We start from the raw sequence: 15390 nt of genomic DNA on the forward strand, positions 1-15390 counted from the left end.
CCATGCTATTCACGCGGCACGTTGCCGCCGTGCGGAGATTGCGTAATCCGCAGCTTTGCCGGCGGATGTTCTTGTCCGACATTTCTTCCCAGTTATCCCTACCTGAAAAGGCAGTCATGGACTTTTAACCAGGAGTCAAAATTCCAAGCAGTTTTTGGCCATCTTTTATGTTTGAATTTTGATATGAAACAAATTAGAAACTATTGGTTTTTGCGAATAGTGTTTTGTACTAAAAAAAGAAAAGAAAAATAATGAGATATTATTATTTTTTAATATACTTAATAGATCTTTTTTGATATACTTGATATGTTTAAAAGTAAAATGTTTATATTTTTTGATATATTTTATACATTGTTTTATATTTTAAAATTGTCATTACTTAATGCTTCCCTTTTCCCAATGGTCATTAACGCTACCGACATTCCGACAACGCGCGCGGCCACCAGGAAGTGTATTTCGGGAAGCAGATTCTTCGAGCCGTGTTTGACACCGCAAAGGCGGTATTGTGCGCCACCGCAGCGCGCACAGCGGGTGCGGACACGTGCCAGCGTGGATCGGGGAAAAAGTGAAAGGTCACCCGTTTGTGGTTATATTTAGACGGCGAGTATAATAAAAGATTAACCGGTATTCATTTATCCGCGGAGGAATTCAGCGCAGCCCAACTTCATAACGGTCCCACGTGTGCCACCGCCGACCGGAAGCGGACGAGCGGATAGGTGGTGCGCGGTGGGCCCGGGTGAATGCCGTATTCAGGGGGGTGAGCCACGCTGAATGCCGCCTCCCACCGGAGGACGACGGGGCGGCGGATTAAGAATGGAAGATCGTCTCGTGGAATGCCTCGTGCAGCGTGCACTATTTCGTGCCGCGGCTTTCGCCGTATTCAGATAAGCCGAACGCGAAGCGTTTATTGATCGGCAGATATATATTGATTTATTGCATGTGCTTGATCTTGTGAATCAGCCGCGTCGCCTAATTAAACGCCGGCTTATATTGCCAATGGGTTTACGACGGGAAAAATTAATCATTCCAGTAATAGTTTGAATTCGCTCGATGACCAAACATTTTCGCTGCATTTTTTTTACTCCAACATTTTCCCGTTTCCTGAAGGTACACAAATTCCCAAGAAAATGTTGTATACACGTCCTTACTTGGCAATTGACCTTTGCAAATCAGAGTGCAAATCACTGATATTGTTCTCAGTTAGCATATACAAGTATTCTGAAAAACTTAATGATAGATCATCTACAAAGTATGTATAGAAATTTTGTGATTGTAGAGCAACCCGTTTTGCATATAGTTTGCCCTTTGGATATGTTTTATGCACATACAACTTATTGTGCATAACACATTAATTCTAATCATGACTGAGATACAAATCTATGTACGAGCAACAAAAACACGGAGCCGGTTTCAATTAATCGGTTTAAGTTTAAGAATGCAATGTGCGATGGCCTTAGCCAGCGAATGCCAGTGGCCATTTTAATTTTCTTAACCGGACGACACCGTTCTTTGCGCTACACCTGTCAGCAATATTCAGTGAAAGCACGTCAACGATCGTCGCTGATCATGTCAGCGTTATTATCATTTTTTCTTCGTTATTCTTAACAATTCGAGCACAGAATAAATGTCACAAAATCATAATGCCGTTTATCACCACAGATTTTTGTCGGCGACTGCACAGTACTTTAAAACTACGAGTATTTAAACAATTTATGATCCGTTCACTAGAAGAAAATTTATTTAATCTACTGTAGAACACTTTAATACAGAGTACGTTCACCAGTAATTCGGCATACATTATACAAAATTCTAGAAAAATTAATTACAAACATTTTCCCGGTCGACTTCGGTCCTGTCAGAGGGGCGCATCGTTCGTCCAAAATGTATGCAATCCGGGACATTCCGTTGGCGCGTTTAAACAGGAAAGGGCTTGCCGCGCTGATGACCCACCGGGATTTTCTCGTCTTTTTTCACATGGCCACGCCCCCCATCTTTGCTGCCCTGGACCACCGGATTCTGGATGTGCACCTCGCCGTTCTTCACCACGCCGCGACCGGCCTCCGCGACAGCCAGCAGACCGACCACCAGCGCCACCATCCACCACACGCGCCGCAGCCAATCCATTATTCCCCAATAAATCCGGAAATAATTTACCAAATAATCCCGATTTAATGCCGACCAAATGTCCCAGAAGAAATTCCGTCCGTGTAATCCGCGCAATAAACCGTCGAAACATTTATTCACCGGGCCAAACTGCCGGTTATATACGCGCACCGCTTTTTAGGCCAACAGACCGAAACGCGCACCGACCAACGAACGAAAACCAGTACAACCCACATTTATCACATTTAACCCATTTTCATTTTAATTTTTATTTCTCTGTTTTTTTTACTTTTATCTAATCCATTTGTTCAACTAATTTTTAAAATCTTTTTTGTTTTTTTTCCTATTTTTTCATATTTTTAAATTTTTATTCAAGTTGTTCAACCTATTCTCATGTGAATTTTTATTTTTTGATATTTTTTCATGTTTTTATTTAACCTATTTTTAATGTCTTTAATTTTTTCATTTTTCATTTCCTTTTGTTTAATCTATTTTAATACTTTTGGTTTTCTGTTTTTATGTAGCCCATTCACTTAACGCATTTTTATTTGATCCGTTTTTATAGCTTCATTTTCCAATAAAGTTTTTCTATTTATATTTAACCCATATTCGTTCAACCCACATTTTATTTGCAGCGTAATTCGGGTAGAGAATAAAACATACAGCCCCTTATCACAGTCAGTATCAAAGCAGCTCTAACGAAAGCATCCGGCAAAAACAGAAAAAACGGTAATAATTCAGAACACGCTATATGAAAACGCATGTACATACAACATTCCGTTCAACGCCATAAAACCGTCAGAAAACCGTTGAAAAACTCAAGCGACCGTGCGCCGTCCGAAAATCCTTGAAAATTCCGTGAACGTGCGGGAAATCACTCAAAATTGAGAAGCAGATCGCTGTTGGCCATTGTCACGTGATTGGCTGCATGGCGGTGCTCGTCCGGCACCGGCGTCCAGCCGTTGGGCGCAAAGGGGTCCAGCTCCAGGGATAACGCGTCCTTCACGCCGTTTGTCCTACAACAGCCAAAGAAAAACCATCAATTAACCAAATCAAGAAAACTGGCAAAATGATCGCTTGCAAACGGTTTCTACAATATAAGCGTGGAACAAATCAACATTTTCCGTCATAAATAGCCTCAAAAAAGTACAACAAAAAAAAAACGAGGAAACAATAAATACAATCGTAATTTAAGTAGACATTTATCTTTAAAATAAAAAAGAGAGAAAGACACCAACAAAATAAAATATTTCTCGTTATAAATATTCTCGCTGAAACCGCTGTAGGGAGTCGAAAATAAAAACAACGAATACGACGACACGAATAAATGTAAACAAAAAATACGACAAAATAAAAGCAAAGAAGTAAGCACAAATTTAAATTTAAATAAAAAATTGATGTTGCAAATATAACGAGTAATAAACAAGGAAAAACTAAGAAATTATTTAAGATGCATACTGGATTTAAAGCAGCTGAAATCCCCTAAAAATTTAGGAAACAGAAACTAAATTGACCAAAACTGGAAAGGCGCTGGGAAAGGTGAACATTTATTCCGCAAAATTAATCGTTAGTCTACTCATTCCTGACCTTGCTATAGTATGTATTACAACCGTATGCGAAAGAAAACGCTGAATTAACTGATAATTAGCCCTTAAAAACGAAAATAATTCATTACAATAATAAAGTCAGAAAAATTCATTTGAAAATTCATTCCCAGAACAACCGGCTGCGAAACATTCAAAATCCACCGCCAGCGCCACCTACCCGATGCCATTGACCTTGCCCTCCTCCGGCTCCCCGGGGGTGGTCACGGGCGACTCGGCGCCGCTGCCCAACCCGCGGCGCTGCAATAACTTGCGGGCGTTCTCCAGGGCGTCCGTCGCGCTCGGCTTCTCCGCCGCCGGGGACACCAGACGCTCGGCGGGGGTGGTGGGCGCCGCCGCGCCCTTGGTCAGCCGTTTGATGGCCTCCAGACGCTGTCGGCGGAGAATGCGCTCCTCCTCCTCGCGCTGCTCCATCTCCAGACGACGGCGCTCGGTCTCCTGTCGCAGCCGTTCCGCGTCGTCGTCCTCCCGCACCACGGTGGCGGTGGGGAGGGGCGCGACGGGTGGGGAGACCACTTCCTCCTCAGCCGGTGGGGTGGCGGTACGCGACTCCACCTGCAACACAAAATAACCATTATTCTGAGGATTTAATTTATACGATGTATCATACTGGTTCTTGAATTTTCCGGCGGTATTTTGTGCAGTTTCAATTCAATTAAAATTGTTCAAAACAATCGCCATAAATAAACTGTTTCGTTTCTAAATCTGATTTATGTACCTTGTGTTCCAAAACCGTACGGTATTTCTATAAAAATTTTCTGGTGGCAGTTTTGTGTGATTTTAATTAAATTACAATTATACAAAAATCGCCATAAATAAACTTTCTCCTAAACTTTATTTATTTTATTCATGTATTTAATTTACCATATTAAATTACAACTTTTTTTGTGGCATTTCCGTGTAATTTTAATTAAATTAAAACTATTCAAAAATATAACCATAAATGACATCTTTATTCCAACAACCTATTTTCAGTCAAATCCCAGTTTTTACGAAGACAAATTCAAACGAATTGATATGGATTAGTTTGAATTTTTCTTCGTAAAAACAGAATTTTTCTTCGTAACTGATGTGCTGTTTTCAGGGATAAACATACAGTATACCTTCTGATTAGGAATCACATCCGGCTGGACAACCGTCTCCGTTTCCATCGTCATCATCATCGGCGGTTCATCCGTAATCTGTTCAACGACAGGCTGGACTTCTTCCGCGGGTTTCTCTTCCACAACTTCCGCCGGCATCTCGTCTTGCACCTACGGAGAAAAAAATTTACATAATAAATCCATGTAAATTTAAATAATAATATTAATCATCAGTTTTGGCGTTGACGAATTTTTACGATGAGCCGAATCATATTCGAAATCAACCAACACAAATCCGAGCAAAAACCTCACAAAAAAATCTTAGATCATCCAAAAATATTCCAAATTAATTCAACTAATAAAAATAAATTACCGCGCTGACGAATTTTTACGAAAGAACCAAATTCGAATAATCTGAATAATAAATAAATACTAATCCGAATCTGAATAAAAAAATACCGTAAAAAAGAAGATTAAATGCGGTAAAAAAACCAATTAAATAATAAAAAAATTATCCCAATTACTGCTCGTAATAATACAAATAATTTACCTCGCTGACCACCGTAACCGTCTCCGCGGGCGGTGTCGCCGTAACCGCCTCCGCAGGCGGCGTCACCACCAGATCCTCAACCGACCGCGCCGCCTCCATCCGGGCCTCATCCTGCTCGAACATAACAATCGACTGACTCCGCCCACTCTTCCTTATCTCCTCCTTCCCCTCCTCCTCCGCCGGGTGCGACGGCGACACCGACTCATCCACCCCGCGCGAACTGGGGGTCCCCAAGTCCCTCCGCTCCGCTTCCACCTTCAGTCGCGCCAATCTCCGCTTCTCCGCCAACGCCGCCTTGGCCTCCGCCTCCGAAATGATCTTCTTCCCCTTCCCCGCCTTCTCCGAATCCTCTGGGACCACCTCCTTCTCCGGGGAGGACTCCGCTTTGCGGTTGACGTTGCTGGCGCTCTGCGAGCGTTTGGACATGACCTTGAAGGTGTCGGTGGAGCGGGAGGTGGTCAGCTTGGGCAGGTCGCTGTCGTCGCGGATGCGCGTGATCAGCGTGGTGGGGCGCCGCGGGGCGCGCTCGGTTTTGGAGCCGTCCGTGTGGAAGGACGCCGACATCGGGTTGGAGGGTGTCCGGGCGGTGGTGGGGGGTCGCGGGGGGCGGTCGGGGGCGCGGTTGCGCTGGGTGGGGGGCGGGTGGGAGTGGGTGATGCGGAAGTGCTTCCCGTGACGTCCCGTGTGCACTACAAAGTACAAACAATGCAAACAACACAATTTAAATAAAAAAAATATTAAAAACTTAATTACAAAAAAATTGAATCGCAAAGTCTGAGAATTAAATTCCAAACCTGATTGAAGGTAAACTAACAATTACGACTGGACTGAAATCAATTAAGCATTCAGCGAGAATTAAATAAAAAAAATGTATTTTAGGATTAAAATTAGAATTACCGGTCAAACAACGATAGTTCGACCATTTAAGTCAGAATTAATTATTAAATTACGGATGTTGATTAGAAGTAAACTAAAAGTGTAACGTAAACTGCAGAAAATTCAAATTTTTATGTTAGAAATTATTTTAAAAAAATTTAATTTTGCATTGTATAAAAAAATTCAGGAAAATGCATACTGGTTAGAATTCAATAAAAAAAACATATATACTGGAATTAAAACAAACTGCTCAGCGGCGACCGAATGAAACGGTTAATACAGAGCACGATCGACGCGCCGCACTTACGACCACATTAACCACATATCAACGCTAATAAACTTGTGCAAACGGAAATAAAACGGCCAATAAAAGCACTCCGATAGTTTAACCGTAAAATTCACTGACTGTTATGCGCACGCCACACAGCAAACTGGCGATCGGTTCGTCGACCATGTTACTGGAAGCAAATGAACAGTTTAACGGAGATTTACCTGGAGAAATCTCTGAAGAATTCCCGGAGACAGACTCCAGCAAGCGATCACCGCCGGCGCGGCTGGGCGTGCTCGGCGACGTGTGATAACGGGCGCTCTGCAGGGACCCTGTCAAAAAACCAATATTATTATTTTCAAAATTAATTCCTTCGATAAGAATTTATTACCAATTTAATAATGAACTTATTTCCTAATTTATGTAATAAATTGTTCATTAAATCACAGCTCACAACGACACGGAGAAAATTAATAAATAAAATCAACAGAATAATTTGTAAAATAAACTGGTGATAAAAGACGTACCGGGTGAGAAAGTATGGCTCTGGTGGTAGCTGCGCGACATGAGACTGCCGCGTCCCGACAAGACGCCGACGGAGATGGCGCGGCGCGAGGGATGCACGTTGAAGCTGTCGCCGTTGGTCTGCTGAATTCCATAAGCGGCCCGCCGACTTTCGTGCTGCCGGCGTTTCTGCTCGATGCGCTCAAAGATCTCCTCGTGCTTGCGCAGAATAGCCTCGCGTCGGTTCTATCAAAATTTCACACAATTAACATCATAATTCAGCGATTTATCATCAGAATAATACAACAATCTCTGAACGCTAGCCAAAATTTAATTCAAATCCAAATGTTCCATAATATATCTATCATACATTTCTAACTTAAATTCTGAACTGTCTCTAATTTGTTCCAAAATTCGAAAACAAATTACAAGGTCATATTTCACACAAAACAGTAAAAACACTAATACTATTTAATACAAAATATTCCAAATAATCCAGGTACAGTAATTTTAATGTTTTGTACTGTAAAATCATCATTTAATTTAATTACTTTCATTTAATTCATTTCATTTAATCCAATTTAACTTATAAAATTGTTACAATTTTTTTCCCATTTTATTTCCATTTTTCAAGCCATAAAACTAGTAAACTTGTGAAGCGGACCGCTGTCGACAACTGCAAAACGAAATAATTGCCTTTCGAGAGGCCGTCAAGTGGATAAAAACCGCCCGCAACGCGGTCATTTCATAGGTACACAGTAGCCCATTATGCGGACAAATGGAAAACTGATTAACTCGATGAAACGGCGGCAGTGTCTGTGGAATGTCGGCCGGGCATGTGGACCAGCCCGCGTTGATCTGAATACTGCATCTCATCGCCAGCGATCAATGCTGATCATTCTCCGACGGCGAGAGGGTTTGTTTTCCGCCGGCCGCGTCATTCAGTCATGTCCGACCTATTTTCGGCACGGCAGCGCGCGCCGGTCTAATATCGCCGCTAATTATCACTGACAGTTCCGCTAAGATTTTTTTATCAAGCGCACTGTGCATCGCTGTCACCTCCGCCGCATCATTTCAGTGCGCCGTAATCCCGTAGAATATTATCGATTAACTGCCATGACGTATCAATGACAAGATAATCTCGATAATATTAATTCATAGACTCATCGTTGTTCGGCGCAATCTCGGACCGCTGCAGCCGCGTGACCAGCCCATGCCGAAAATAACTAATATTAACGAATAATTAACCAACCAGACGATCAAATATTCCCACAAAATTTGACGAGAATATTTCCGATTAAAATAATTTTTTTAAAATAATATGCCAGTTTAAAAGAAATTGGAAAATAATGTCTACGGCTCAAATATATTTTAAAATAATTTTTCCGGTTAGAAATTTCTGAATTTGACGGAACTTTCAGGAACTATGGCTAAATCAGCAAAAATTATTCGGTTTAAAAATGTGCGAAAATTTCTCCGATCAAAATAAATTTAAAATAATTTCCCCGAGAAAAATAAATTCGAAAATAAAATGTCTACAGGCAAATATATTTCCGATATTTTAAAATAATTTTTCCGATGAGAACCAGACGAGAATTTCTAAACCTGATATGGCAAAAAACAAATGTTCCGTGACTCGAAAAAAAAATTCAACAAATCGTGCTAAAACATTTGGAAAATATTTACAATTTATTTATAAAAAAATCAGAAAATACCTGTCCGAAAATTAATTTGTGTCACAGTTAAGCTAGATATGCCCACTGACCCGCTCGGCGTCCTCGATGCGTCGCCGGCGCTCCTCGACGGCGGCGCGGCGCTGCTCCTCCTTGCTCTTCATCTCTTCGACCCGCCGGCGGCGCTCCGTGTCCAGCTGCTTCTTGGCGCGCATGGCCTGCATCTGTGCCGCACGCAGCTCATCCAGACGCCGTTTGTGTTCCTCCAACTGCCGCTCGCGGACCACCTTCATCCGTTCCTCCCGCGACAACCCATCTACACAACAAAGCAACTAATTTTTGTATTTTTTAACATTTTTCTAAATTAATTTTCACTTCTGTATTTTTAAATATATTTTTTTTAAATTTTGTTTCAATTCTTAATATAAATTTTTATTAACAATTTCCCTGTCTGGTTCTTATCTCTTGCAAATTTTACACTATTCCATAATCTTTACAGAAAAAAATATATTTTTTATTTTCACGCAAGTTTTTCACTAAATATTTGATTATTAATTTCTCTGCTAATTTTTTCTGTTTTTTTTTACGAATCCTTCGCAATTTGCTTTCACAGTTGTTTAACGGACATCGAGACTTCCCAGTGACAATTCACTTTGGACAAATTACGGATCATTAAAAGATTTGCACACTACAGCAGATTTTTGTGCAAACAGCGCGTGAATGCAATTGTCAAGAGGTACATTCTCTCCTATTCTCCGCTTAAACGATCGCGGAAAAAGAAAACCCGCAGATTCAGCACTGTTTAGCAATCAGCTGAGCCAGCGCGCAAGTACCGTCCAAGTGTTGTTGTGGTGGGCACCTTGGTTGCAAATCATTACAAGGAGATCATCTGTCAAGGTTAACACCGCAGCCAGTCGATACCCAACACGCTGTTCAGGACTCTCGGTTACAAGACATTCCGCACTAATAGATTAACAAGTGCCCCGCGGAAACCTGTTTGTCTAATCCTGCCACTCATGCGAAAACAGCGAAATAAAAGAAAAACACGAAATTAATTTTTAAAATATTAAAATACGTAAACCAGATTTCAATCAAGCAGGTTAATTTTAATTAAATAATTTAATTTACGAAACCAACATTTGGGCCCGCGAAACCTGTTTACCCATTTGAAATTTCTGCCGGTAATCCGAAAACAGTGAACCCCAGGAAAAACAGGATTTTTTTAGGAACTAAAATACGAACAACAGATTTTAAATTAAGGAATTGTATTTAAATTAGACAAATTAATTTACGAAAGCGAAACTAGGATCCCCGAAATCTTTTACACAATTTGGACGATCAGGCAAAACAGCGAAGCTTCTTCGGCAAAGGAAAAACAAGAATTCAATTGTAAATAAAGGAAAATTTAATAATATTTATAACAAATATCGGCAAAAGAAAAACAGGAATTTAAAGGTAAATAAATGCAAATCAGATGAAAATTTACAATAAATATTTTCAACACAAATTTTAAAACAGCCTGAGATTTAAAAAAACCCGGAGTAATAGAATCATAAAAAAAATACAAAACGTGAAAATAAACTGAATACTTCCACAAATAAATTATGTAATTATGTTACATCGAAAATAAATTCAATAATCCAATAAAAATACAGTATAATTGCGTACCTTTTGATTTGCGGGCTGACATCATACTGGCCGACATGGGATCCCCGGGCGACTGGCCCAGATCCATACTCTCCGAATCCGACATGGCCTGGCCTTGGCGGCGCTCCAGCGTACTGAACTTCGGGTTCTCCGCGCCCATAATCGACGGACTCGTCGGTCCATCCATTTTTCCCAATTAAAAAGTAATAAAAATACCAAATCAAATCAGCTGCTTCCGGCCGATCCAAATCCCGAATAAATCCCGCATAATATTACCGACACCTACAAACAGCCGCCCAATTTTCCAAATAATTTCTACGCTGAATTAAATCTTCCTAAATTTCTTTGTCGTGCCTTCGAATTATTTTTCCACTAATTCATTTTTAAATGACCGTGTGTCCGACATTAGCGACGCGTGGCTGCCCATCACAATTAAGCCGAGTGAATAAAAAATCGCCGAAAATAATTACGGAACCTGCCAAGAAATGATCAAGTGAGCGGCGAATGCGCGCGCGCGGAAAGTGAGGCGGAAAATAGACGCGCGATCAAGCTCAACCTGAAGATGCGCTACATGTACAGCATCCACCGAAGGCCAGTGTACACGTTGAAATGCCAAAGACCGGCCTTTCTGCAACACACTACCGATATTTACCCAACTGCTGCGAGCACTCTCCAAGGCGATCCGTCTAATCATAAGACGAACGGTCTAGACCGTTCATTTGCATTTCTAACTTTTACTTAATTGGTTTGTTTTTCCTCTTTCTAAAACATCCGACCCACGCAGATAAATACCGCGCCAACAATGGAGCAACTGCTTGATCTAATGGATCGAATAACGCGTTCGCCTTAATTATCCATAAACTGTTGACGGTTTAGAAAAAAAGACAAAGACGTCCTATTATTTTGTCCGCGCACTAGTAATAAATCTCTTAAGCACACTAAATTATTACGCCGAAAAAAGCGCAATTTTTAGCAGACACACAACTCTCCGAACATGAATCCCATCGTTTTAAATTTCCGAAAAACTGTGCAAAATTTAAAGCAAAGCTCACGGAGTGCACTAGCATGTCGGCTCTTAATTTTTACAAAAAATTACTAATAAATAATAAAAATTATTAAAGAAAATGTCTGCTAAACAGTTGCTGAAGAATTCGTAAAAATTCACGAAAAACAGGTTAAATTTCAGAATTATTCAGACAATTTAAAGTAAAGCTTCAAGAGTGTCTTGGAATAAAATGCTTCTAAAATACACAAAATACTAAATTAAAATAAAAATTAGCAAAGAAAAACAGAAGTATGTCAGAAAATTCGCAGAAATTAAAAACAAATTGGTTCAAAATTCAAAATCTATTTGCACAACTGTACAAGCTCGATCCCATCATATTAAATTGTAGAAGAAATATGTAAAATTGCAGCAAAGCTAAAAGAGCAAAGAGGATATTCACTAATAATAAAATAATTAAAAGCAGTGTTCGCTAAAATTTCCCCGGAAAATTCGTAAAAAATTCAACAAATACGAATTAAAATCCAAAATTTACCTGCGTCACTGTACAAATAATTTGTGAACGCAATCCGAACACCAACTCAACCACTGCGGTATGGAATAACACAACACGCACACACAACACCGCAAAGACGCGCCTGGGAAAACCGTGGGCCAGCGATGTGAGGCGGCGTGTGAGGCTGTGAGCGCGCTACTTGACGTGGAACCGAGGTACAAAACTCATTTCTACAAAAACACCCAGCTCGGCAATCTCTTGCAAATCTGGCTGGCACTCATATTTTTCTCTGGGCCAAACCAATTGAGGCCCATCAGGTAATTCTCGCGTCTCAGCATATAAACAACACTGCACTTGCTTCCGTAACATAATACATCTTAACCTAGCTATTTACCGGCAAATTAACAGCTCTTCTGCGATCAGCCCACAACTGCATAACACTTCTTATATAACACTACTTAATACTATATTCCAATTAAAAATCAAAGCGATACACTTAGACACTTTCGTCCGGATTAGATTGAAAAATGGCGCAAGAAAAGTTTTGCCGCTTTGTCTTGATCACATTAAAATTAAAAGAAAGGTGCACTAAAAGATGATAATTAAAATTTCCCAGATATTATTCATTGATATAAAATAAGAATTAATGGAATTTATGGCTTTTTGTCAGAAATATCGTATTTAACGGGAATAAAATAAAATAAGCAATAATCACGTCGCAATCGGGAGCGCGACAATAAACAGTCGCAGATCAAACATCATGAAACACCTCACGATTATTCTCTGCCAGCAAAATCGCCGTATATAATTATTATCTTTGGCATGGGCATTATCGTCCTGTAACTGCAAATACGGTTCGCAAATAAAAACTGAATAAAATTCCGCCGATAAGACGACCACACAAACGTAGACACACAGCGTTAAACTTACTCGGAAAGAATTCGTTTTCTCCCAAAAAGCTTAGGAAACATTTACTAAAGCATGTCCAAGACATTCAACTACATAATCAAAAATTTATATAAAAGAAAAATCATTATATAAATTAAATAAAAATTAATAAAGACAGTGCTCATTAAAATTCTGCTGGAAAATTTGTAAAAAAAATAGAGGAAAAATGGTAAAGAAATTTTATGAAATTGGAAAATCAAAGGAGGATGGAATAACTTTCTTCCAGATCGCAGAAAAAACATCCAGAGAGAAGTATGCTGATACATGTCAAACACATGACACAAGCGCAACAACATCTGACAAGAAAAACAGCAGGCTCCCTCGCGGAGCGAAGGAAGGGAACGCGTGAGTGTGCAAAACAAACACCCGAATGACTAAAAGGCATGGTTGCATCACTGCGCAGCGGAAACTCTGACAAGAGAGTACCTGCGTTTCCCATAAAATCAATAAATGCCGCAGTGTCACCCCGTCTCACCTGGGAATATTATGAGAACCCACGCATACAGTCCGCTGCGCGAATATTCAATATATTCCCCGCATCTGCTGGCCACACTGCGCTAAGCAAACATCAGCGCACACGGCATCCAAGAACGCTATAAATGCGGCTGTACATTCAGCGGAGTATTTATAAAAAATTGTTCTACTTAGTTTTATTCTGGGGTTGAATAAATAAACAAACCGAACGCGCCAAGCCTACATTTCTCATAAAGAAAATACTATACATCATTAAAAAAATTGCTGAGGAAATATTTTCTACAAAAGACGAAGCGTGGAATTTTTTCGTTCAATTATTTCTGTAAGATTTCCGCTGTCTAATGCAGCAATTATTTCCAGCTTTACCCGGAAACCATGCCGATCTAAATCGGAAAAATAAATTATATTACCCCAAAAATTATTAAAAAAAACATTACAAAATTAATCAGAGACTTAAAATTAATATTACAAATTATTAAAATAATATTATAAATCACTAGAAAATTACAAAAACATTACAAAATAATTATGAAAAACATCATAAATCATAAAAAATTGCTGATGAAAATAATTTCCATTAAAAGACATACGGTATGTTGGATTTTTCCAGATTTTTTCGTTCAATTAATCGGTGGGATTTCCGCTGTGTAATGCCGCAATTATTTCCAGCTCCACCGGAAAGCAGGCAGATTTTAATCAGGAAAAATACCCGGCGTACTGAACACCGCCCGCAGACACAACACCCATTAGGACGGCGTATAAAGCGATTATCGCTGTAAATGCAGCGGTCGCCAGTGTAATCCAGACAGGACTTTGGCCTACATTATTCATCAACAAGCAGCCCGCTGTTGTGTCTTACATGTTGAGATCGGGGCTTATCAAAACAACGCACGCACACTCATACCCGCAGGATTTCCCGATGCGCCCACTAATATTAGCGCGACTATCAACAAATCATTGAGTTTCCCAGAATACCCAGCAAATCATCCCCGTTTCAGCGCGCTCTCCTCACACCGTAATACACTCACACCGTAACACACCGGCAAAATTAAAATAAATTAAATAAACATATAAGAACAGAACGTCAAAATTAAATGGAGAATTCCCAAATTTCCAACAAAACAGCATCCAATGATCTCCATTTCATCGCCTCAAAGCTCACCTCACACCTCAAAAATAATCACAATCCGTCTAGATTCTAGAATAATTAACATACCGACAAAAATAAAATATTTAAATAATTTAATAAACTAAAACGGTGAATGAAGATTTCGTACTCAAAAAAATGAAAAATTCAGCAAAAAAAATAAATCTCCAGATCTAAAACAGGTAATTCTCGATCTAAAACTCGCATAAATTCGCTATTTTAAAAATAATCCAAAGACGATGAGAAAATACAGACAAATACAAAATCAAAGAAAAATAAATGCGAAAAATGCGAAATTCCGAAATAAAAATTCATTTCGTGTCAGAAACGGTAATTTTTATACATTACATACACGACATTACATTTAATTTTTTGTACAGCAAATTAAGGAATGTATAAATACCGAATTTCAGAAATAATCCAAAGACCATAAAGGAATTTTTAAAAATGAAAATATCGTCAAACAGGTTAAACACGAAAATCCGCGAACATCTCATCGCTTCAACAAGGTCCTCAAGATTTCAACCACAAAAAGCAGCATTAAACTTTACTTTATGTATTCGCGTGGAAGCGCATGTCAGTCAACTGGAAATTATGCGCAAAACATGCAAGGGCAACCAGGTAAACACTACCCAGCAGGCAGCTTCACCAGTCAAACAGCACGAACTCACCTCAGATTTCTTCTGCACCACTTCGCGAACCAGTCAATCTGACTTCCATCCGTTTTGCCGTGGGATACACAATTTGTAAAATTTAAAAACTCAAAGGAGAAATATTACATGTAGGAAAACAGCGGGGAAAAAATAATGCAGAAATGTTTATTGATTTTTGCGAAATATGAGGAGAAAACATGAGTCAGCGCGTCGACGTTCAACTGGAAATTTTTGTCAAGTAAGACGACTGGTTCTTCCGGCTGCCGTTCAACTCACGCTTACCGGCGCGCGCACGTACAAGCGAAGCGCAGCGGGAAATTGAATCTGATTGGCCTGAATGAAGAGCAAGGGCGGGGTTTAAT

General features: G+C 39.8%; 1 protein-coding gene across 1 annotated transcript; it reads right to left on the minus strand.

Moving 5' to 3' along the window:
* Window positions 1-2712: 2712 nt before the first annotated feature.
* Window positions 2713-15254, minus strand: LOC129595000 (ensconsin-like). Its single transcript, XM_055491897.1, has 9 exons — window positions 15047-15254; window positions 10329-10589; window positions 8753-8976; window positions 7011-7233; window positions 6708-6815; window positions 5340-6028; window positions 4811-4960; window positions 3868-4262; window positions 2713-3119 (listed from the first exon to the last, which is right to left on the minus strand). Exons 2-9 carry the CDS (start codon window positions 10492-10494, stop codon window positions 2978-2980), a joined length of 2097 nt encoding a protein of 698 aa, XP_055347872.1. The 5' UTR covers window positions 10495-10589; window positions 15047-15254; the 3' UTR covers window positions 2713-2977.
* Between the last annotated feature and the right edge of the window lie 136 nt (window positions 15255-15390).

This window comes from Paramacrobiotus metropolitanus, unplaced genomic scaffold (assembly GCF_019649055.1).
Source record: "Paramacrobiotus metropolitanus isolate TYO unplaced genomic scaffold, Prichtersi_v1.0 Parri_scaffold0000073, whole genome shotgun sequence".
Lineage (NCBI taxonomy): Eukaryota > Metazoa > Tardigrada > Eutardigrada > Parachela > Macrobiotidae > Paramacrobiotus > Paramacrobiotus metropolitanus.

Bases quoted from the DNA above. Each gene is read 5' to 3' on its own strand.
- LOC129595000 (XM_055491897.1), bottom strand. From the start codon at position 10,494: ATGGATGGACCGACGAGTCCGTCGATTATGGGCGCGGAGAACCCGAAG. The intron at 8,977-10,328 runs GTACGCAATTAT...TTTGTTGTGTAG, and splicing joins GTCAGCCCGCAAATCAAAAG to ATGGGTTGTCGCGGGAGGAA. The intron at 4,263-4,810 runs GTATACTGTATG...TTTGTGTTGCAG, and splicing joins ATGTGATTCCTAATCAGAAG to GTGGAGTCGCGTACCGCCAC.